Source organism: Heloderma suspectum, chromosome 6 (assembly GCF_057233095.1).
Source record: "Heloderma suspectum isolate Gila_16-S chromosome 6, 16-S_ref, whole genome shotgun sequence".
In the NCBI taxonomy this organism is placed as follows: Eukaryota; Metazoa; Chordata; class Lepidosauria; order Squamata; family Helodermatidae; genus Heloderma; species Heloderma suspectum.
Window position 1 is genome coordinate 81,999,613 of NC_139463.1, and position 22,526 is coordinate 82,022,138.

A 22,526-nucleotide genomic window follows, 5' to 3' on the forward strand; every position below is an offset into this window, starting at 1 on the left:
CCTGCAAGCAGTCCAAAACATCATACTGTGCCCACAAATAAGCACCCATATCGGCGTAGGTCTAATCCAGTCTAAGGAATAACTTATCGGGGAAGGTGAAGAAAAGTATTATGAAGTATCAGGCAAAGCGTGAACGTAGGACCAGAAAGCCCTGGAGCACCATCTCCCTACAGCCATTACATGCTTGGATGAAAAACCTACAGCAGCTGCCATAGAGGCTGCCCCAGTGTGGAAAGAGTGGGTCCCAAAACAACAATTACCCAAACCCAGTGTGGGTAAGGCCGACTTAGTGACTGTCCAGAATTGGAACTTTGTCAGTGGTGAACCATCATTATGGCAGAATAGGGGATCCTCACTCGCCCTGCGGTGCCCCAGAAAAACCTGCAAGGCCCTGACAGGGCATAACTCCTCGGCCTGGGCCCAGCTGAGGGCCACCAACGTGCCCTTGCCAGACTGATGGGTCTTTGACCGTCGAATGCGGAGGTGGATCAGGTTGGGATGAATCTGCATGTCGGAGTACCTTAAGGCCCTCCTGACTGGGTCAGATTTGGAAGCCCAGACCAGTTCCAAAATCCTAAGGGCCCCAAAGAAAGCTGTTAAAGCTGCAGCATGGAAGAGGGAAGCCTTGTATGGGGAAGAACAAAAGGAGGGCCGCAATCTCTGGAGCCCTAGAAGGATATCCAGAGACAAGGGGAGCCTGGAATATGGCGGGGAAGGGGATATCCAAGCCCAACCTTGAACCGCCCGCCTAACTTGGAAATCTGAGGTGGAGTCCTCAACCCCTCACTCTTTGGCCCAGAAGGCCAAAGTGGCAAGCCTCCCCGTAATGGTCCTAGTGGATAGCCCCTTGTTATGCAAATGTATGCAGAACTGTAACAAGTGGTCCACAGGTAAGGGCCAAGAGTCCTGTAACTGAAGTCTGCTCCTGAAGGCGCGAAACTCCCTACCTGCTCTGTAATAGGCAGCTCTAGTGCTGGGGGCTATAGAATTCAGGATAGCGTGGTTGACGTGAGAATGCCAATCATAATCTGGCTGGCATGGGGTCTGGTAGTGGACGTACCCACGGGGATAATACATGGAACCTGTCAATCTGGTTTTGTGACAACGCATTGGCAGTTGGGTTCCCCAAACCTGGTACGTGGCGGGCGCAGAACCAGATGTTGTGGCATAGGCATTGGAAGGTAAATACTCTGACCAAAACCATGACCTGTTGGTTTCTAGAGGACAATGTGTTGATGATGTGCACACTGCACAGTGGCCATGTTGTCGCACCAGAAGAGGGCGACAGAATTGGCCATCAGGTTGGCCCAAATGTGCACTGCCAAGTAAACGGGGAAGAATTCCAGGAAGGTAAGGTCCTGACAAATACTGGCAGCAGCCCAGCTTTCTGGCCATTGGCCAAGGCACCACCACTCCTGCCATATTAGTCCAAAACCAAAGGTGCTGGCAGCATCCAAATGAATCTGCAGGTCAGCTTGAAGAAGCAACTCGTGCCTCCAGAAGGAGACATCATTAAAATTCCTCAGGAAGTTAAACCATACCTGCAGGCCCATGCGCATGGCGGAGGTGACTCTGGTGCAATGATGAGGGAGTCGAAGACCCTGCATTGCCCAGCAGAGCCATCGCAGGAAGGCGCGGCTGGGGGCCACCACCCTACAAGCGAAGTTCAAATGCCCCACTACTTCTTGCAGAACTCTGAGAGAGACTTTGCAAAGCTGCAGGATGGTCTGGAGCTTACCCCTAAGGACCAGCAGTTTGTCCTGAGGGAGGAGAAAACATTGTGTGAGGGTGTCCAATTTGATCCCTAAGAATGTTAAAGGAACAGATGGGCCCTCTGTCTTCTCATGTGCCAAAGGAACACCTAGGTACGAGGAAAGGGATACGAATACACTGATTAAGCCAGAGCATTGACTGCCATCCCCAGGTCCAGCAAACAGGAAGTCATCTAAATAATGAATCATGTTTCCGGAGCCCGTCCTATCCCTCACGGCCCATTCCAGAAAGGTACTGAACGTTTCGAACGTGGCACAAGAGATGGAGCAACCCATGAGGAGGGCACGGTTGATGTAAAATTTGTCCTGGAAGCAGAATCCCAGCAAATAGAAGTCCACAGGATTGATAGGCAAAATGCGAAAGGCGGATTTGATACCACACTTGCCCATCAATGCCCCATGGCCGAGGTCCCGTATCATGGCCACCGCCTTATCAAAGGAGGTGCAATGCACAGAACATAAATAATCTGGGATCTCATCATTAACAGACTGGCCCTTGGGGAAGGAGAGGTCATGAATTAACCTGAACTCTCCAGGAGATTTCTTGGGGACTATTTCCAAAGGGGAAATCTGAAGGTTGGGTATTGGGGGCATGGAAAAGGGGCCAATGACTTGTCCCGTAAGAACTTCCTTGTTGATTTTATCTTGAACCAAGTGCTGCATGACAAGGATGGACTGGTGATTACCAGTGAAACACGGCCTATGCTGACCCCTGAAGGTGATCCTAAAACCCAGTGTGAAACTGCATTCCAAGTAGATTGCATCCCTCCGGTTTGGGTAAAACTGAAGGAGTGGAAGTATCTTAACTGGGCTGGGGCTCTTTGGGAGCGGGTTGATGCCTGCCACCCTGTTTTCTGCCACCGTGGCCTTCCTTTGGGGGACCCCTCCATCCTCTGGCCCTTGGGCAGGAGGCGCAGGAGTGCTGACCGCCACAAAGGCAGCATTCGTGACGGAAGCAGCATGGGTTTCCAGAGCAGGAGGCCTTGGAGTTGAACTCCTAGCACAGCCAGTGGTGTTGAACCCCTGGACCCGCAATAGGCCTGGAGGCCATTGTGGGAGACAGCTTGGCGAGAATGTGGCCACTGTTGGATTTGTCACCGAAGCCTGGCCTGGAAGGGGTCATAAATTAGAGGCAAAGGTCCTGGTCCTTCAGATCCCAGGACATGGAAGGGTCAATGGTGGCCCTCTGGTGGAAGGCCTCATCATAGGCCAGCCATGCACTCCCTTCATACTCAGTGTAAGCCCTGTATATTATGTCCAGATACTTGGTGAGGACCTAACCCTTCTCGGGGAATCTCTGTTAGAGGATGCCAGTGTAAATTAAAAAACCTGGTAGCCAGTTTGCCCAGGTGCACTGCACCTTACGACCCTTACTCTGATCAGGTTCCCTATCGTGCTTCTTATCCTTGTCATTGGCCTCGGGCTCCCGAAAGAGCAGGGAGAAGACATCTATAAATTCTCCCCGCAAATAGGGATGGGGGAGAATTTCTCCCCGAAACTTCGGGGGGCCGAGTGCCAATGCATTCGGTCCTCCAAAGGTTCGGGGAGAAATTCTCCGCCCCCCCGCCACCCTCGCCACCCCCCCCGGGATGGGACCTACCTTTTATGAATGTCGCTCCCGGCGACGGGTCCCGGCGGCGGTTCGGCAGGTCTTCGTCAGGGGTGGGGGCGGCAGCCGGTCTTTTGACCAGCTGCCGCCGCCGCCATTACAAGAAAAGTAAAAAAAAAAAAACGCCACTGTGATAGGCTACGTAATGATTAACGTAGCCTATCACGGCTAGATTTGCAAAGTCAGCCGTGATAGGCTACGTTAATCGTCACGTAGCCTATCATGGGTGACTTAAAAAAAAAAAAGCGTGTACGCTAATGGCAGCCCCCATAGGGAGCCACCATTCGCGTTCCTTATTTGGTCCCTGTAGTCTACATAAAGATTTACGTAGACTACGGCAAAAATAAGGGCACGCTATTTGCGTGTTGAATGAAAACAAAGGTCATTGAACCAAATTCAAGTAGACTTGAATGTATCCAACTGCTAGATCTCCAGCCATGTGCCAGTCCAAGTCCATAGAGTAGAAATGTCGGAGAATTTCTCCACGAATCTCCGGGAAGCCGAATGCCAATGCATTCGGCCCCCCAAAATTGGTGGGGAAATTCTTCGCCCCCCCGCCCCCCCCCCGGGATGGGACTTACCTCATGTGAATGTCCCTTGCGGCAGCAGGTCCCGGCGGTGTTTCGGTGGCAGTGCGGCGGCAGCAGCGGTGGCGGCCGGTCTTCTGACCGGCTGCTGCCGCCACCATTTCCAAGTAAAGTAAAAAAAAAACCACCTGATAGGCTACGTAACGATTTACGTAGCCTGTCATGGCTAGATTTTCAAAGTCAGCCATGAGAGGCTACGTAAATCTTTGCGTAGCCTATCACAGCTGACTTTGAAAAAACAAAAAGCGCGTATGCAAATGGCGGCACCCATTGGTGCCGCCATTTTCGTTCCTTATTTTGGCACGTCTTAGTCTATGTAAACATTTACGCAGACTAAGACGGCAAAAATAAGGGGAAACAAATAGTTTAGTGGGCACTGAGGTAGGATTTCATGGGGAGGTACAGAGCGCCTCCCCCCCATCGCGAATCCAAGCTCCGCAAAGATAAGTGACTTTCATACATCCCTAATCACGCCTCTTCAGGTATGACAATTTTGCTTCTCTCTAGCATTTATACTACAGCGCAACATTGTTCCACTCTAAATCCTGCTTCTCTGCAGCCTGATCTTTCTGAAAGTATCCCTTCAGATTGTTTAGAAGTAGTAGAGTGTCAGGGTTGGATCAGAGCCCATAGAGTAGGGGTGTCAGAGAATTTCTCGCTGAAACTTCGGGGGGCCGAGTGCCGACGTGTTCAGCCCCCCGAAGTAGTTTTGGGGAGAAATTCTCCCCCCCCCGGGATGGGACTTACCTTTCCCGAATGTTGTGGGTCGCAGCAGCGGTTCGGCAGGGCTTCGAAAGGGGCGGGGGGGAGACCGGCTGCCGCCGCCGCCATTCCAAGAAAAGTAAAAAAAAAAAAGCCCTTATTTTCGCCGTAGTCTACGTAAATCTTTACGTAGACTACAGCGACCAAATAAGGAACGCGAATGGCGGCTCCCTATGGGGGCCGCCATTTGCGTACGTGCTTTTTTCTTTCTTTTTTTAAACTCACCCGTGATAGGCTACGTGGTGATTAACGTAGCCTATCATGGCTGACTTTGCAGATCTAGCCGTGATAGGCTACGTAAATCGTTACGTAGCCTATCACGGGGCGTTGTTGTTGTTTTTTACTTTTCCGTTGAAGTTCACGGCCGGGGAGATGGGGTGCTTCTCCCCGGCCTGAATTTCGGCTGGGGGCGAGGCGGGAAGTCTTCCCCCCGGCCTGAATTTCAGCCAGGCGAGGCGGGAAGACACCCCCCACTCGCATGAACTTCGGGGGGAGAAGCGAAGCGCCCCCCCCTCCGCGAAAAAAGCTGCGGGACAAGGTAAGTCCCTTTCATACATCCCTACCATAGAGTACCAAAGCAGTTCTGATTCTGAGGTAGGGATGTACGAAAGTCACTTACCTTTTTGAAGGGTGACAGTTGCGGTGGGGGGGAGGCACTCCGTACCTCCCCCTGAAATCCTACCTTAGCTGGCTCCACTCCACAGAGACTCTGTGGACCTGCTGGCTGGGTGCATCTGCACGGCTGGTCTGTGGACACAAATGGAGGCCAGCGTAGTGGCCACCATTCACATCCCTTTGCTGAGCCGTGATAGGCTACGTATATATCTATGTAGCCTATCATGGCAAAAGTGGGGACACAAATGGTGGCTGCTATGCCATTTGCGTCCCTGCTCTGAGCCGTGATAGGCTACATAGATACTTATGTAGCCTATCACAGCTTGCCAGGGACACAAATGGTGGCTGACGTAGCGGCTGCCATTTGTGTCCACAGCCCGGCAGTGCCTGGAGCTGCCGGAGCTACTGCTGCCGCTGGAGCCGCTGCCACCAGAGCCGCAACCGCCTCCGGAGCTGCAGCCAGGTAGGCTCCATTTCGTGAGGCTTTCGCGGTGTGGTGGGGCGGGTTGCTCCATTCTGCCACGGATTCCTGGGGGCCGAATTCACTGGAATTCGACCTCCCTGGGTTCCGTGGAGGAATTCTCTAACATCGCTATTCTGTGGAGATAGAGCCCATGGGAGAGGAGCCCGCCAGAATTCCAGTGGTGCAGCTAGAGGGAGAATCCATCCCAGCTCACCTTCCAGAGAGTGCCAGTGACCTTGATGGGGAAGGGGAAGAGCAACTGGAGTTTCTGGACCCTAGGCATCGGTGACGGGACAAGCGGCAGGTTGCGGGCACTGAAAGGCGGCACTAGGCCCACTTGTCGCGCCAGCAACCGTTGCGCCCCGATGCTTCACGGGAAAGAGGTGGACCCTCTGCCCCTAGCTCATAAGTTTGGGGGTTCCCACCCTTGCCACCCAAATGGGGATCAATTGTCTCTATTAGCTAGACTACCATGGTAGGCTGCTCCCTTAAGTTTTCCTCTTAGGCTCAGGCAATTTGCATCTGTAAGAGTCATTAAGGTGAATGGAAATAAAGCCTTGAAAAAAGCCCTTTAGTCTGTGTGTTGATTCTGGCTACTGGAGGATTTATGAAAAGAGTGAGGGCGCTCCTGACAGCTTGACCCCACTCCTTTTCCTTTTTTCCGAAGCCTATCATGGCTGACTGCAGGGTTCCCACCCTTGCCACCCAAACGGGGATCAATTGTCTCTATTAGCTAGACTACCTGCTCCCTTAAGTTTTCCTCTTAGGGTCAGGCAATTTGCATCTGTAAGAGTCATTAAGGTGAATGGAATCCCTGGCTGACTGCAGGGATGCAAACGGCGGTGGCTACGGCCGCCACCATTTGCGTCCCTGCTAGCCAGCAGCCGGATGTCTGGCCGCTAGCGGAGCCAGCTGGCGGCTCCACAGAATCGCTGCGGAGCGGAGCCGACTGGCCAGAATTTCGGGGGGGAGGGACGGAGCGCCTCCCTCCCCAGCCAGAATTTTGGGGGGAGGGACAGAGCGCCTCCCCACCACCACGAATGTCACCCTTCGAAAAGGTAAGTGACTTTCGTACATCCCTAGTAGATTGTATGTATTTTGTAGATAGGTTTTGTCAAAGAAATGCTGAAGAGATATGATATCTGTACTTCCCATATTGTAATAGAACAAAATCTTTTGCCTAACTGTACTTCTGCTCAAGTAGCAGAACTTTTTGTCTCACTGTGGCTACTGCCTTATTCCTTTCAGCAATAAGCTGATCTCCCATGGCAACTTTTGAAGATGTTGCACAACTCCAACTTCAGCCCCAAATGTTGGAAAAGAAAAGCCGGGACTGGCTGGTTGTCCTCAGTGCACTGACCATTTGTGGTGCTCCCCTGATGGCCACCTGGTAGCACCCATGGTCCTTCTTCCCCACCTTGTATAACAGATAAGAAGGATAGAATCGATTGAGTTAATCCCCTGAGAGGTGAAGGTGTCACAATGATTAGATAAAGCATGTTGCATAAATGTGAATAATGTGTTTAATGTACTCAGGAACTTTGTTTTTGCTTTTAGAGAAAATGTCTTTATATCTGTATTTGTGGCTATCGTTCTTGCCATGTGAGAGTGTGAGCTTCCTTTTCCTCTTAGTCATCAAATACCTGTCCTTTGAGTCTGCTAGACAGATTGTCCTATATGCCACCTAAAACCTCAAGGTCATGTTTTAGCTAATCCCATCTTCACCACCTATTAAAGAACATCTTACTAACTTGCATGTAGGAGATGAGACTGTGTTGAACTATTTCCAAATATTAATGAAGTGTATGAAGGCTTTCCATTCACAGGTTAAAAAGTGCTTTGAGACGTTCCCACAATACAGTGTCACAACCTGTAGCCTAGAGATTGAGTCTACATCAAAGTCCATCTGAAGAAGTCTCCCCATGACCCTCGCTGGAAAAGACCCCATCAGGTGCTGTTGACCACCCACAGCGCCGTGAAGCTGCGAAGACAGCCTACCTGGATCCCTGCATCCCACTGCAAGAAAGTGTTGCCCCCTGGCGATGACGTGCCCCAGAACCAGACAATGCTAGATGTGCCCTAACACAGAGTTCATCAGCCCTTTGAGTCACTTTGGACCCAGAAAGAGAAATACATCTCTGGTTGCCATCATGGTACTGGCTTGTTGCCCATTTTCCTGCTATTGTGTGAGATCTTCTTAGACTTTTGGCACATTGGCCTCCTCTGGATTACAAAATAGCCACCTCTGGATTACAAAATAGCCACTACTAAAGGATCAGTAGTGAGCCATGCACTTGCTGGCGAGGTGAGCATAAGCCTAGCAGGGAGCCTAGCACCTGTTAGTGAAGAAAGAGTTGTCTCAGCATCCTCCAGAGGCACACTCTCATGATGTGGCCCACCTGCATCCTGCTCCTACTTGATATCTTTTGTTGAATGAAAGCAAAGCGCACTTTCCTGAAAGTAGGGAACCAGATTCAAGTAGATTTGAATGTATCCAACTGCTAGATCTTCAGCCAAGTGACAGTCCATGCCCATAGGGGGACACCAATGACCCAAATAACACAAAATCAGACTAAAATGATTAAACAGTATTACCTAGATCTACCAGAAACAGCCACCTAGCAAGATGTGCAATATAGTAAGCATAATTGCTGTTGTTTTTTGTTCCATGTGACCATTGTTTTGATTAAGTGTTGTATCAAATTCCTTCCTAAAACTATATATAAAGCTGAACTACACAAGATGGTCAGTAGAATGCAAAGAGAAATATGTGTAAAGATAAAGAGATTGAACAACTGATAACACATCAAGCATAGATAGTGAGCCTGATATGCTGAAAGGGGGGATTGTGAAGGTAGGCCTTGTAAGTAGTTTGGTTCAGGCAAGGTGCCTGATTGGTGTGTGAGTGTGTGTGTGTGTGTGTGTGTGTGTTTGACCATGCAAAGGTAATAGTGACTTGCTCATAAGCAAGGAATTCCTATCCACCAACATAACTCATCCCGAAAAATAAGAAGGCTATTGTGCTGAGAAGATTGTACTGAGTACTAATCGGTTTTTGAGCATGCATAGTGTTTTTCTTTGCTCTCCAACATTCACTCTGTATAAATGCATCCTATTTTCTTTTCGGGGGACAGACACAGTTTCATCTGTCTATCCCACAGCCGTGATGTGTGTTTTAATAAATTTCTGACTCTTCACCCCAACCTGCCTTGGATATTTCTATTGTTGTTGTTCAGTTGTTAAGTCATGTCCGACTCTTCATGACCCCATTGACCATAGCACACCAGACCTTCCTGTCCTCCACTCTCTCCCGGACTGTGCTCAAGTTCATATTCATCCCATCGGTGATGCTATCTAGCCATCTCATCCTCTGCCATCCCCGTCTCCTTTTGCCTTCAATCTTTCCCAGCATCAGGGTCTTTTCCAGGGAGTGTGCTCAAGTTCATATTCATTCCATCGGTAATGCTATCTAGCCATCTCATCCTCTGCCATCCCCTTCTCCTTTTGCCTTCAATCTTTCCCAGCATCAGGGTCTTTTCCACAGAGTTTTCTCTTTGCATTACGTGGCCAAAATATTTGAGCTTCAGCTTCAGTATCTGTCCTTCCAATGAGCAGTCAGTGTTGATTTCCTTTGGGATTGACTGATTTGACCTCCTTGTAGTCCAGGGGATTCATAAGAGTCTTCTCCAGCACCACAGTTTGAAAGCATCAGTTCTTTGGCACTCAGCCTTCCTTATAGTCCAGCTCTCACAGCCATACACTACTACTGGGAAAACCATAGCTTTGATTATGAAGACCTTTGTCAGCAAGGTGATGTCTCTGCTTCTTACTATGCTGTCTAGGTCTGCCATAGCTTTCCTCCCAAGGAGCAAGCGCCTTTTAATTTCATGGCTACAGTCACTATCTGCGGTGATCTTGGAGCCCAAGAAAATAAAATCCGTCACTGCTTCCATTTCTTCCCCTTCTATATGCCAGGAAATGATGGGGCCAGATGCCATGATCTTAATTTTTTTAATATTTAGTTTCAAACCAGCTTTTGCACTCTCCACTTTCACCCTCAACAAGAGGCTCTTGAGATCCTCTTCACTTTCTGCCATTAGGGTGGTATTGTCTGCGTATCTGAGGTTGTTGATAATTCTCCGGGCAATCTTAATTCCGACCTGTGATTCATCCAACCTGGCGTTTCTCATGATGTACTCTGCATATAAGTTAAATAAGCTGGGCGACAATATGCAGCCTTGTTGTACTCCTCTCCCAATTTTGAACCAATCGGTTGTTCCATGTCCGGTTCTTACTGTTGCTTCTTGACCCTCGTACAGGTTTCTCAGGAGACAGGCAAGGTGGTCTGGTACTCCTATCTCTTTCAGAATTTGCCACAGTTTGTTGTGATCCACACAATCAAAGGCTTTAGCGTAGTCAATGAAGCAGAAATAAATGTTTTTCTGGAATTCTCTTGCTTTCTCAATGATCCAGTGAATGTTGGCGATTTGATCTCTAGTTCCTCTGCCTTTTCGGAACCCAGCTTGTACTTCTGGTAGTTCTCGGTTCACATACTGCTGAAGCCTAGCTTGTAGGATTTTGAGCATAATGTTGCTGGCATGTGAAATTAGCACAATTGTACTGTAGTTTGAACACTCTTTGGCATTGCCCTTCTTTGGAATTGGAATGTAAACTGACCTTTTCCAGTCTTGTGGCCACTGTTGAGTGTTCCAAATTTGTTGGCATATTGAGTGCAGCACTTTAACAGCATCATCTATCTTTTAGGATTTTAAATAGCTCAGCTGGAATACTGTCATCTCCACTAGCTTTGTTGTTAGTAATGCTTCCTAAGGCCCACTTGACTTCCATCTCGAGGATGTCCGGCTCAAGTTCAGTGACCACACTATCGTGGCTACCAGGGACATTCAGATCTTTCCTGTATAGTTCTTCTGTGTATTCTTTCCACCTCTTCTTAATCTCATCTGCTTCTGTTAGGTCCCTGCCTTCTTTGTCCTTTATCATGCCCATCTTTGCATAAAGTGTTCCCTTGATATCTCCGATTTTCTTGAAAAGATCTCTAGTCTTTCCCATTCTGTTGTTTTCCTCAATTTCTTTGCATTGTTCATTCAAAAAGGCCTTCTTGTCTCTCCTTGCTATTCTCTGGAACTCTGCATTCAGTTGGATATATCTTCCCTTTTCTCACTTGCTTTTTACTTCTCTTCTTTCCTCAGCTACTTGTAAAGCCTCATCAGACAACCACTTGGCTTTCTTGCATTTCTGTTTCTTTGGGATGGATTGAGTTGCTGCCTCCTGAACAATGTTATAGACCTCTGTCCATAGTTCCTCAGGCACTCTGTCTATCAGGTCTAATCCCTTAAATCTATTCATTACCTCCACTGTATATTCATAAGGGATATGATTTAGGTCATACCTGAATGGTTTAGTGGTTTTCCCTACGTTCTTCAATTTAAGCCGAAATTTTTCAACAAGAAGCTCATGACTCTGTCTATCAGGTCTAATCCCTTAAATCTATTCATTACCTCCACTGTATATTCATAAGGGATATGATTTAGGTCATACCTGAATGGTTTAGTGGTTTTCCCTACGTTCTTCAATTTAAGCCGAAATTTTTCAACAAGAAGCTCATGATCTGAGCCACAGTCAGCTCCATGTCTTGTTTTTACTGACTGTACAGAGCTTCTCCATTTTTGGCTGTAAAGTACATAATCACTCTGATTTCGATATTGACCATCTGGTGATGTCCATGTGTAGAGTCGCCTCTTGTGCTGTCAGAAAAGAGTGTTTGCTATGATCAGCGTGTTCTCTTGGCAAAACTCTATTAGCCTTTGTCCTGCTTCATTTTGTACACCAAGGCCATGCTTGCCTGTTATCCCAGTGATTTCTTGACTTCCTACTTTAGCATTCCAATCCCCTATGATGAAAAGGACATCTTTTTTTGGTGTTAGTTCTAGAAGGTGTTGTAGGTCTTCATAGAACTGTTCAACCTCAGCTTCTTTGGCCTCAGTGGTGGGCATAGACTTGAATTACTGTGATGTTGAATGGTTTGCCTTTGATTCATACTGAGATCATTCTATCATTTTTGAGATTGTACCCCAGTACTGCTTTTCCCACCCTTTTGTTGACTATGAGTGCTACTCCATTTCTTCTAAGGGATTCTTGACCACAGTAGTAGATATAATGGTCACCTGAATTAAATTCACCCATGCTTGTCCGTTTGAGTTCGCTGATTCCCAAGATGTCGATGTTCAATCTTGCCATCTCATGTTTGATCACCTCCAGTTTACCTTGATTCATTGATCTGACATTCCAGGTTCCTAATCAATATTGTTCTTTACAGCATCAGATTTTCTTTTCACCACCAGACACATCCACAGCTGAGTGTCCCTTCGGCTGTGGCCCAGCCACTTCACTCTTTCTGGCGCTACTTGGAAATTCCCTCTGCTCTTCCCCAGTAGCATATTGGACACCTTCCGACCTGAGAGGCTCATCTTCCAGCGTCATATCTTTTAGCCTTGTGTTACGTTCCACGGGTTTTCTTGGCAAGAATCCTGGAGTGGGTTGCCATTTCCTTCTCCAGTGGACCACATTTTTTCAGAACTCTCTGCCATGACCTGTCCGTCTTGGGTGGCCCTGCACGGCATAGCTGTAGCTTCACTGAGTTACACAGCCCCTTCTCCACAACAAGGCAGTGATCCATGAAGGGGATATTTCTGTTAACACCAGTCATTGCTCTGAATCCAAGAAAGAACCTCTCTGCTTTTGGCAACACAACCACGAAGCATCTGGTTGTCCACAATGGCAACAAGTATGTTGGATTAGGTCAGGTTTAGACAACATATTGTCCATTGGCTGCATGTGGTCCCCCTGGCCTTTTGTTCAGACCCAACCAAGGTGATTTTGGGGATATGGTTCAGCACTTTGGAAAGCTCCTTTAGAGTTCTGGCTGATTCTGACTGAAACCTGGAACGGATTCAAAGCCCCAACAAAATTGAAGCCACCAGTCTCTGCTGGCCCCAATTATCTCTCCTGCCCTGCCACCGAATTTACTGCTGATATTTGGTGGTGCTGGAGTCGTAAAGAAGTGGTGGTTACCTCACTCACTGGCAGCTCTTCTACTTAAAACAAGGACTGCACCTCTCTCAGTCATGCCTCTTCAGGTATGACATTTTGCTTCTCTGTAGCATTTATATCACAGTGCAACATTGTTCCACTCTAAATCCTGCTTTTGTGAAAGAAATGCTGAAGGCGTATGCTGTCTGTACTTCCCATACTGTAATGGAACAAAATCTTTTGCCTAACTGTACTCCTGTTCAACAAGTAGCAGAACTTTTTGTCTCACTAGGGCTACTGCCTTATTCCTTTCAGTAATAAGCCAGTCTCCCATGGCAACTTTTGAAGATGTTGCAGAACTCCCAAATCAGCCCCAAATGTTGGGAAAGAAAAGCGGAGACTGGCTGGTTGTCCTCAGTACACTGACCATTTGTGGTGCTCTCCGGGCGGCCACCTGGTAGCACCCATGGTCCTTCTTCCCCACCTTGTAGTAACAGATAAGAAGGGTAGAATCAATTGAGTTAATCCCCTGAGAGGTGAAGGTGCCACAATGATTAGATAAAGCATGTTGCATAAATGTGAATAATGTGTTTAATGTACTCAGGACACGTATTGTAGTAGCTCAAGCTCAACCTTCTTTGTATATCAGTAAGTGTTACTTCACAAAGAAGAAATGGCAAGCTAAACTGAATATTTGTTGATGTTGCATGTGCTAGAACGATGCTGTCAAGATGAGAATATAACTAATATAACAAGGGGATAAGGCACAACACATACTGTACCTTAGTGGGCACCAGGTTTATCCGGTGGTACATTAGTGCCCATTTTGCCTACCCCTAATGTCTTGTGGGAAGAAAGCAATTCAAAATTAAAGACTTGTACAATAAATAAGAGGAGGGTGTGAACATACATTTAAATTCAGGCAATTTAACTTCAGAAACATTTAATAAAACATGGACTATATGAGAGGCATTTTCTTTCAGTAGAACCATAATTAGATCCATCACTCCTTAGAATGTGGACTAAGTCTTGAGAAATTAACACACAATCTCTCCTATTAACTGCTGTTCACATTAACGTGGCCTGAGCTCTCGAAAGCAAGGATGGAATGTTGTCTAAATCTATGTCTGCAGGAGAAGAGGCTGCAGGAGCTGCCAGGATTTCTCTACTGGTTAGCTGTTATGCAATATGAAAACATTTAACACTTGGAATCATATCTCTATCTCACACTGAGCCCCCCAGCCATAACTCTGCTCCCCTCAGCCATTACTCTGCTGCCAAAGATTATCCCCTACTCTGCTCTGATCACATGATTTCCTTCCCTAAATCTCAGTGCTGGCTTCTTGTCCACTCCTGAACCCTGAACAAACTTTCCATCCTTACATTCAAAACAGTGGCCTTTCCCCGCATCTATCTATCTATCTATCTATCTATCTATCTATCTATCATCTATCATCTATCATCTATCATCTATCATCTATCCTTCTACTCTGTAACTAGGGATGGCGGAGAATTTTGCCATGGATTTCAGTGAGGCTGAATGCACTGGCATTCAGCCCACCAAAATCCATGGCGGAATGGCCTGCCCCCTGCCCCCCCCCACGGATTCCCCACGGAACGAGGCTTACCTGGGACGGATGTTCCAGATGGCAGCAGCTCCAGGGGCGGCTCCGGCGGCGGCTGGTCTTTCGACCGGCTGCCGCAGCCGCCATTTACATCCTGGTCATTGCCGTGACAGGCTACGTAAGTCTTTACGTAGCCTATCACGGCAAGCCAATAAAAAAAAACTGTGTACGCAAATGGCGGCGGCTACGGCCACTGCCATTTGCGTTCCCTATTTTTCGCCGTTTTAGCCTACGTAAATATTTACGTAGGCTATTACGGCGAAAAAAAGGGGAACACAAATAGCGTAGTGGGCACTATTTGCGTTCCTTTCCCCCTGCCCCGTTTTAGCCTTCGTAAATATTTACATAGGCTAAAACAGCGAATCAAAAAGGGACTCAAATAGAACCCACTACATTATTTGCGTTCTCCTTTTTTTTTTTCACCATAATAGCCTACATAAATATTTATGTAAGCTAAAATAGTGAAAAATAGGGAACGCAAATGGCGGCTGCCGTAGCCGCCGCCATTTGCGTATGCCATTGTTGTTTTTTTCCCCAACCATGATAGGATACGTAAAGACTTACGTAGCCTATCACGGCTGCCTGGCTGGATGCAAATGGCGGATGCTACAGTGGCTGCCATTTACATCTGCACCAGCCATTCTGTGGCTGGAAATCTGGCTGCGGACAGCCCTGGCCAGCTGCTCTGCAGAGCCGTCGTGGAGCAGAGCCGGTTGGGCAGGATTCCAGGGGGGAGGCCCAGATTGCCTCCCCCCCGTTGAGGATTCCAGGGGGAGGGATGGAGCGCCCCCCCATGAACAGAATCCGCAAACAGGTAAGTCACTTTCGTACATCCCTATCTGTAACACATCTGTGACAATTTCTTGTTTTACTACATCACCTTCAGCCATCACCTTCACCTTCCTCCAGTTACCCATCTCTGTCTCCAAGACAACTTTTGAATCCCTCATCAAAGCCTACTTTTTCCCATGATGGCTCTGAGGCAAACTCTCAGTCTAGTGCCCTATTGTACCTAAGCTTAAGTACTCATCAAAAAAATAAAAATAAAAATAAAGATATATTTTACTCTGTTTACACTCCTCTCCATTTCCCCCCATTTCATCCAAGGTCTCCCTTCAGTTTATTTTTAGACTGTCTTGTCAGGATTCAGCTTCAGTTTATTGGCCCTCATCCAGCCCATTACAGCCTCCAGGCACCAGTCCAGCACCTTCACCACCCCAGTTGATTCCATTGACAAGGAGAAATAGAGCTGAGCATCATCAGTGTCCTGGAGACAATCCACCCCAGAACTCCTAATGAAATATCCCAGGGGCTTCATATAGATGTCTAGCAGCATGGAGGATAGAATAGAACCTTGTGGCATGGTGGCACCCCACAGCTTGATAGTCATGGAATAGAACAGGAACCCCCCAATAACAACCTATGGAATTGGACCTGCAGGCAGGAGTGGAACCAGTGTAGCACAGTGCCCCCAACCCCAATCCTGCAGAGCTGATCCAGCAAGCTACCATGATCAATGGTATCTAAAGCTGCTGAGAGATCCAGGAAGATCAACAGAGTAGCAATCCCCCTGTCTTTCACCCAGAGTAGGTGGTCAGTCAGAGCAAGCAAGCTGTTTCAGTGCTGTACACTGGCCTGCCCTGAACACAGACTGAAAGGGTCCAGATAAGTCCTCCAAAAATGTCTGATGCTGCCCAGCCACCACACACTCTAGCACCTTGGCCGAAAAGCAGATATTAGTGATGTGATGATAGTTCTCACACATCTCCATGTCCTGGGAAGTCTTGTTCAGGAGGGGGATCACTACAACACCTTTCAGGCAGCAGAAACCACCCCCGGACAGAGCATTTAGCACCCCAGAACCCAGCCAATCAATACATAATTAATGAATTCCTAAGCATATTTATTGCATGAAACGTCCCTCAATCCACAGAAACTAAAAATCATCACCTTGCTACTGCCAACCATTTTTATTAGTTAAGGATGAAGGTCTAGAACAAGGGTAGGCAACCTGGTCTCCTACAGATGTTTTGGCCTACAACTCCCATCAGCTTCAGCCGGCATGGCCAATGGTCAGGGATCACGGAAGTTGAAGTCTCAAACATCTAGAGGACACTATGTTGCCCATCCCTGCTCTTGAATATTTAACAGCTCAAGTTTGAGGTCTAGAGAATAACCTGCCTTTTCCAATAAGTGTCTTGATAGCTTCTTTCACCTCTTTATTTCTCAGAGAATATATGACTGGATTGAGAACTGGTGTTACCATACAATACAGGAGAGAAACAAACTTGTCTTTGCCTAGGGAGTAGACTGAGTTGGGCCTGATATATGTGTAGATAATCGAGGAGAAGTAAAAACTGACTACAATGAGATGTGAGGAACATGTGGAAAATGCTTTCTTCTTCCCTTCAGTGGAGTGGATTCTGAAGATGGCTCTCAGGATGAACAAATATGATGTTAGAGTCAACCCACAACTACAGATCCCAAATATCACATCTGCTACAAAAGCCATAGTCTCATTGAGACTGGTGTCTGAGCATGACAGCTTTAAAAGTGGGGGTACATCACAGAAGAAATGATTGATGATGTTGGAGTTGCAGAAGGAAATCTGCAGCATAAGTCCAGCATGAACACCAGAATTGATCATTCCTGAAATCCACACTCCAGTGGCTATGCCAACACACACTTCTTTCTTCATGATGATTGTATACTGCAAAGGATGGCAGATAGCAGCATAACGGTCAAAAGCCATAAATGAGAGAAGTAGCAGTTCTGTCCCCATACCCAATAGAAAGAGAAACACCTGTGTGATGCAGCCATAAAATGATATATCTTTTCTGTGGGTGAAAAGCATCTGTAGCAGTTTGGGAGTTGTAACTGAGATGGACAACATATTCCCTAGGGACAAATTGATGAGCAGGAAGTACATGGGAGTGTGGAGTTTCCTGCATGTGCATATGGTAAAGATGAGGAGGATGTTACCAACCAGAGCTGTAGCATAGATGAAGGTGAATACCCAAAAGAGAATTGATTGAAGTTCAGTAGAATTGGTTAGACCAACCAATATAAACTCCGTAATGGCAGAGTGGTTCTGTATTTCGATATTTCTTATGCCTGTGACCTAGACAGATAGATGGCATTACTGAAATAGCAAGATAGGTCTACAGTTTGTTCTTTTCTCACTCATATAACTCTGAAATTTGGAAACTATTGATTTACCCAGCAGTCATTTTAAAGGTTATTGGAGTCTGGCATGGGAACACAGAAAACTATGTGATGTTCCCTTTCATCTCATTGTTAATCAAGTTACTGTTGGTCATCATCAGATTCAGCCATCCTTCATGTAAGGAGCAGTACGTTTGTACGTACCATGTCAAAATACATCTCCTGATGCAATCATTCCTGATATGTATCATGTATCATTGCTTTTCAAGAACCACCAAATGTTCTTAACAAAGAATACCATTTTACTTTATTTTTCATCATTTGATAGTAAATGTCAGCATTTGTTAGGATAGGTGGATTAAATATTCCCTCCACGTTTTGTAAGACCTCCATAATCTGGGTGCTTCTCTAGCAGATGGCTAACTATAATTGTCTTGAAATGTATCTCTGTCTCTTATCAAAAGCAATGACCTATGCCCAAGCAACCATGTCAATTAGGGATGTCAGAGAATTCTGCCACGGATCTCGGTGAGGCCGAATACCAGTGCATTCGCCCCCCCCCGAAATCCCTGGTGGAATGAAGCCCCCTGCCCCCCCACCCCATGAAAGGCACGTGAAACAGGACAGCTACCTGCAAACAACATTTTTGCTGCGTTGCAAATCGTGGCCGCATCTGCGGCCGCCATTCGCTTCTTCACTATAGCCATGATAGGCTACGTAAATACTTAGGTAGCCTATCACGGCTAACGCAGGGACCCCATTTGCATCCCTGCGGAAGCCGTGATAGGCTGCGTAAGTTGTGATAGGCTGCATAAGTATTTACGTAGCCTATCATGGCAAAAAAACAAACAGCGAACGCAAATGGCGGTGGCTACGGTGGCCACCATTTGCATTCCCTTTTTTCTTTCTTGCCGTGATAGCCTACATAAATATTTACGTAGGCTATTACTGCAAAAGTGAGGGGCGCAAATGGCATAGTGGCCGCCATTTGCGCCCATCTCTTTTGCCATAATAGGCTACGTAAATATTTACGTAGCCTATCACAGCCAAAAAAAAGGGAACGCAAATGGCGGCCACCGTAGCCGCAGCCATTTGCGTTCACTGTTGTTGTTGGGTTTTTTGCCATGATAGGCTACATAAATATTTACGTAGCCTATCACGGCAAAATACAAGGACGCAAATGGCGGCGGCTACGGCGCCTGCCATTTGCGTCCCTGCAGGCTGCCCAGCAGCCGGATGACTTGCTGCAGGCGGCCCCGCCCGGTGGCTCCGCAGAATTGCCGCAGAGTGGAGCTGTCTGGAGAGAATTTCGGGGGGAGGGACGGAGTGCCTCCCCCCCACCGTGAATATCACCCTTCGAAAAGGTAAGTGACTTTCGTACATCCCGAATGTCAATCCATGCAGGAAGATCTACTGTTTGAGTATCATTCCATCCCTAACTGGACTGGTTGGAAGCATCCTTAAATATGGACATGTGTGGACTGCACATTAAAAAAATAAAAAATGGAGTGACTCATTTTGTGCAACTATTTGCACCATTCTATTCAGAGATTTAAGGAGTAGGCCATTTATTGTTTGTGAAAGACATTATCATTTTACCATGTTGTCTTGTAAAACCAGTTGTTGTGTTTTTCTAGCACCACTTCAAGCTATACCATAGTATACTGTAAAGATTTCCAGATATTGCATGAAAGCAAGCCCTGTTGAATCAGGTGTTTTATTGGTTCATAAGGAAAGCAGCTGCAGTTACATTCACTAGGTTGCAAACAATTGGCAGAAATGTGTTTGCTTTATTTCTATGTTTTATTGATAGGCACTATATTAGGAAAAAGAACATGAAGTCTTTCCACACAATGCCCCCCCCCCCCCGCCACTATTAAGTCTGTACATTTATCAAACTACTTATACTGGATCAATATTTCCACCATAGTACTAAAAAAATAAATCCCTCTTGTTCCCCTACTGAGTCTGAGATCATCTTACATGCACAGCCTTAGTGGTGATAGACAGTACTGATAGAAGGTGACTGAATGAGTTCAGTAACTCTTTCAACTAGTAACACACAGAGAGTGTTGGATAATAATGGTGGAAGTGAGTAAAAGTTCATTTGAAGAAAAAAACAAAAATACTAACTCATGTCTAATATCTACCCTAGGGATGTTCAACTTTGGAGAGAATCAGATCAGCCCCACAAAGAGATTGTATGAGTCCCTCTCCAACCCTGGGGGACCATCCACTTTTTAATGAAGTTGTGGTAGAAATCTTTCCTACAGTTTCCCTTACACAGAAAAGATGATATTCTGTACTTTTTATAGAAATCTGTTCCCATTATTGTTTTCACTGCTTTTATCTTCTGTTCCCCTCTATAAAGATGATCCAAATGGAAGATTTATCTTCAAGTTTTGTTTAAGAGTGAACCTCTTTACATTAAGTAGACTATATCTTCTAAAGCTAAGAGGGCAGGGAGATGATATGATATGACATGAAATAGTTACCTTCATTCCTACATGTTGCTTGTTTTTCATGGACCTTCCCCCACTCCTTCTGATTAATTCAAGAATTGTTCCATACTGGCATTTATGAAAGACCAGAAACAATTGTCTTTCATCAGTCTGATGGCTACTTCAGTCCTGTTGTAGTCATGCTTGCTGAACAAAGCCAGCAATCAGCTTTGAAATCTTTCTGTAAATAAAGCAATAGTGCCACTGGGGAAAAATACCTTTGAGGAATTACCTGGAAGATGTTGATACTTCATTATCTTGCTGAAGCAAATGTTTTTGCAAAATTTCAACAGTTGGCAAATGTTCAAATTCACAACTTGATGTTCAGTTCTCAGAGACCTAAGGTGTAATCCATCCCTATGTGAACACTTTTAAATTCCACTGATTTCGACAGGAGAGAGCTAGGCACGCACACAACTCTCCTACTCCAATCAAAACAACCTGCCAAGAGGACACTCCTATAAATGGCTATTTGAAAGTTAGTCCCCTTGAGTTCAATGGAGCTTCTTCCCAGGTACATTTGCATAGGTTTGCAGCCTCAAAATGCTTAACATTGGCTGGATGATGCCAGTACTATTTATGTGAACTCTAAAGTCTCATTAAAAGTTTTTTTTTATTATTTTTGTTTTTCTTAAGGCAAACCAACCTGCAACTAATGTAAGGTTAGAGCATTGTCAAGCTCCCCTTAACACAACACACTATGTTCTAAAGAGGGGTGGGGAGAAGTATTGTAATTGTGAAACAATAGTACCATAATATAGTTGAGCTTTTAACTATCTTCCCCCTTTCCAATATTTCAGCCTTTAACTGATGTGAAACATAACAGATTTGTGAATTGTTAAATCAATCATATTTAAAATGCACGCCATGAGCAAGAGAGAGAGATAATGTATTTTGGTGAATCAGTTAGTTATTTTCTAATTGCAGCATTGAATGTATAAAGTCCTAGAATGTGGACATTTGAAGGAAAATTGTTTTTTGGTCCTAAACTGAGTCCAGCAACAACATATGCAGTGAACAGCATGTAATCGTAATGCACTGTTTGAGAACATATAGATAAGAAATATGTTGGACATTAGCCTTTGTATTAGATTTCTTTCTTCACATTTTAGCTGAACACATGGACCATGGGAGTGGACCATGAGTGCTGACCCTGCTTCTGACCTCCATGCTTCCAGCTGAAGTTCTGAATGCAGCCTACACACATACACACTGTATATGCATTGAATCTCTGGGTGCAATCAAGAACTCTCAAAAGGGCAGAGTCCCTGACTGTGCGAACAATTTTAGAGATGTAGGCTCTGCTCAGACCTTCAGCTGAATGTGTACAGATATGAGAGGGCAGGGCTGGTACATTCAAACCCCTCTCCACCTCCACACATTGAGGTGAAACAGATGCGCTATCTAAATGAGATGATAGTGGTATGCTAATGTAATCACTTAAACACAGTAGGCATTATCAAATATTTACAGAAGATCTACTTCCAGTCCTATTTCTGCAAACTGAAAAAGTAATATTGATATGTAATGGCTTACTTGGTAAATACACAAACAACATGCTTTTCTTGTGTTTTAATATATCTTTATAAAAGTCATTATGGCACATACAAAGAACCATGTAACTAGTTCTTCACACCCAAAGATGTTGTGGACCTGTACATTTTTCAGCATCAGATCAGTTCTTCCAAATCACATAACAGACCAGTTTGGAAACTGAGGTAACTTCCCAAAGATCTATCGCTGTCTATTGTCCATGATGACTACAGAGAACCTCTACATTCAAAGGCACAATACCTAGGGATGTACGAATCCCTTATCTGGTTCCGGTCGGGGCATCCACTGGGGGGGCGGAGGCGATCCATCCCTCCCCCCTGGAATCCTCCCCGGCCGTCTCCGCTCTGCAGCAAAGCCGCAGAGCCGCCAGCTGCGTCTGGCCACGGCCGGACTTCCGGCCGTTGCTGCCGCACTGCAGACTCAAATGGTGGCCGCTATACCGGCCGCCATTTACGTCCCTGCCTTAGGCCGTGATAGGCTACGTAAGTATTTACGTAGCCCATCACGGCAAAGAGCAGGGACACCAATGGCGCCCATTATGCCATTAGCGTCCCTGCTCTTTTCGTGATAGGCTACATAAATATTTACTTAGCCAATCACGGCCAGGGACAGGGATGCAAATGGCAGCCACTACGATGGCCACCATTTCATTCCGCAGGCTAGCTGCAGAAGGAAGACGACCTGACCCAGAGCAGCTGCCACCAGGTAGGGTCCGTCCTGGGGGGATTTCGGGGGGTGGCGGTGGGGGGGTAGTCCATTCCGCCACAGACTCCAGGGGGCTGGATTCCAAAGAATCTGGCCTCACTGGAGTCCGTGGCGGATT

The 22,526-nt window shown here is 46.3% G+C and overlaps 1 protein-coding gene across 1 annotated transcript; it reads right to left on the reverse strand.

The window, feature by feature from the left end:
- Positions 1-596: 596 nt before the first annotated feature.
- LOC146341477 (olfactory receptor 13G1-like) lies at positions 597-17,867 on the reverse strand. Its single transcript, XM_084807482.1, has 6 exons — positions 17,853-17,867; positions 16,661-17,604; positions 6,023-6,176; positions 1,989-2,267; positions 1,542-1,760; positions 597-668 (listed from the first exon to the last, which is right to left on the reverse strand). The coding sequence occupies exons 1-6, from the start codon at positions 17,865-17,867 to the stop codon at positions 597-599; spliced, it is 1,683 nt and encodes a 560-aa protein (XP_084663608.1).
- Positions 17,868-22,526: the final 4,659 nt, after the last annotated feature.

Coding starts and splice junctions, on each gene's coding strand:
- LOC146341477 (XM_084807482.1), bottom strand. Junction 6,177..16,660: donor ACACTTATTGGAAAAGGCAG/GTTATTCTCTAG, acceptor TTTCCCGTGAAG/CATCGGGGCGCAACGGTTGC. Junction 669..1,541: donor CCATGCGCATGGGCCTGCAG/GTATGGTTTAAC, acceptor ATATCCTTCTAG/GGCTCCAGAGATTGCGGCCC.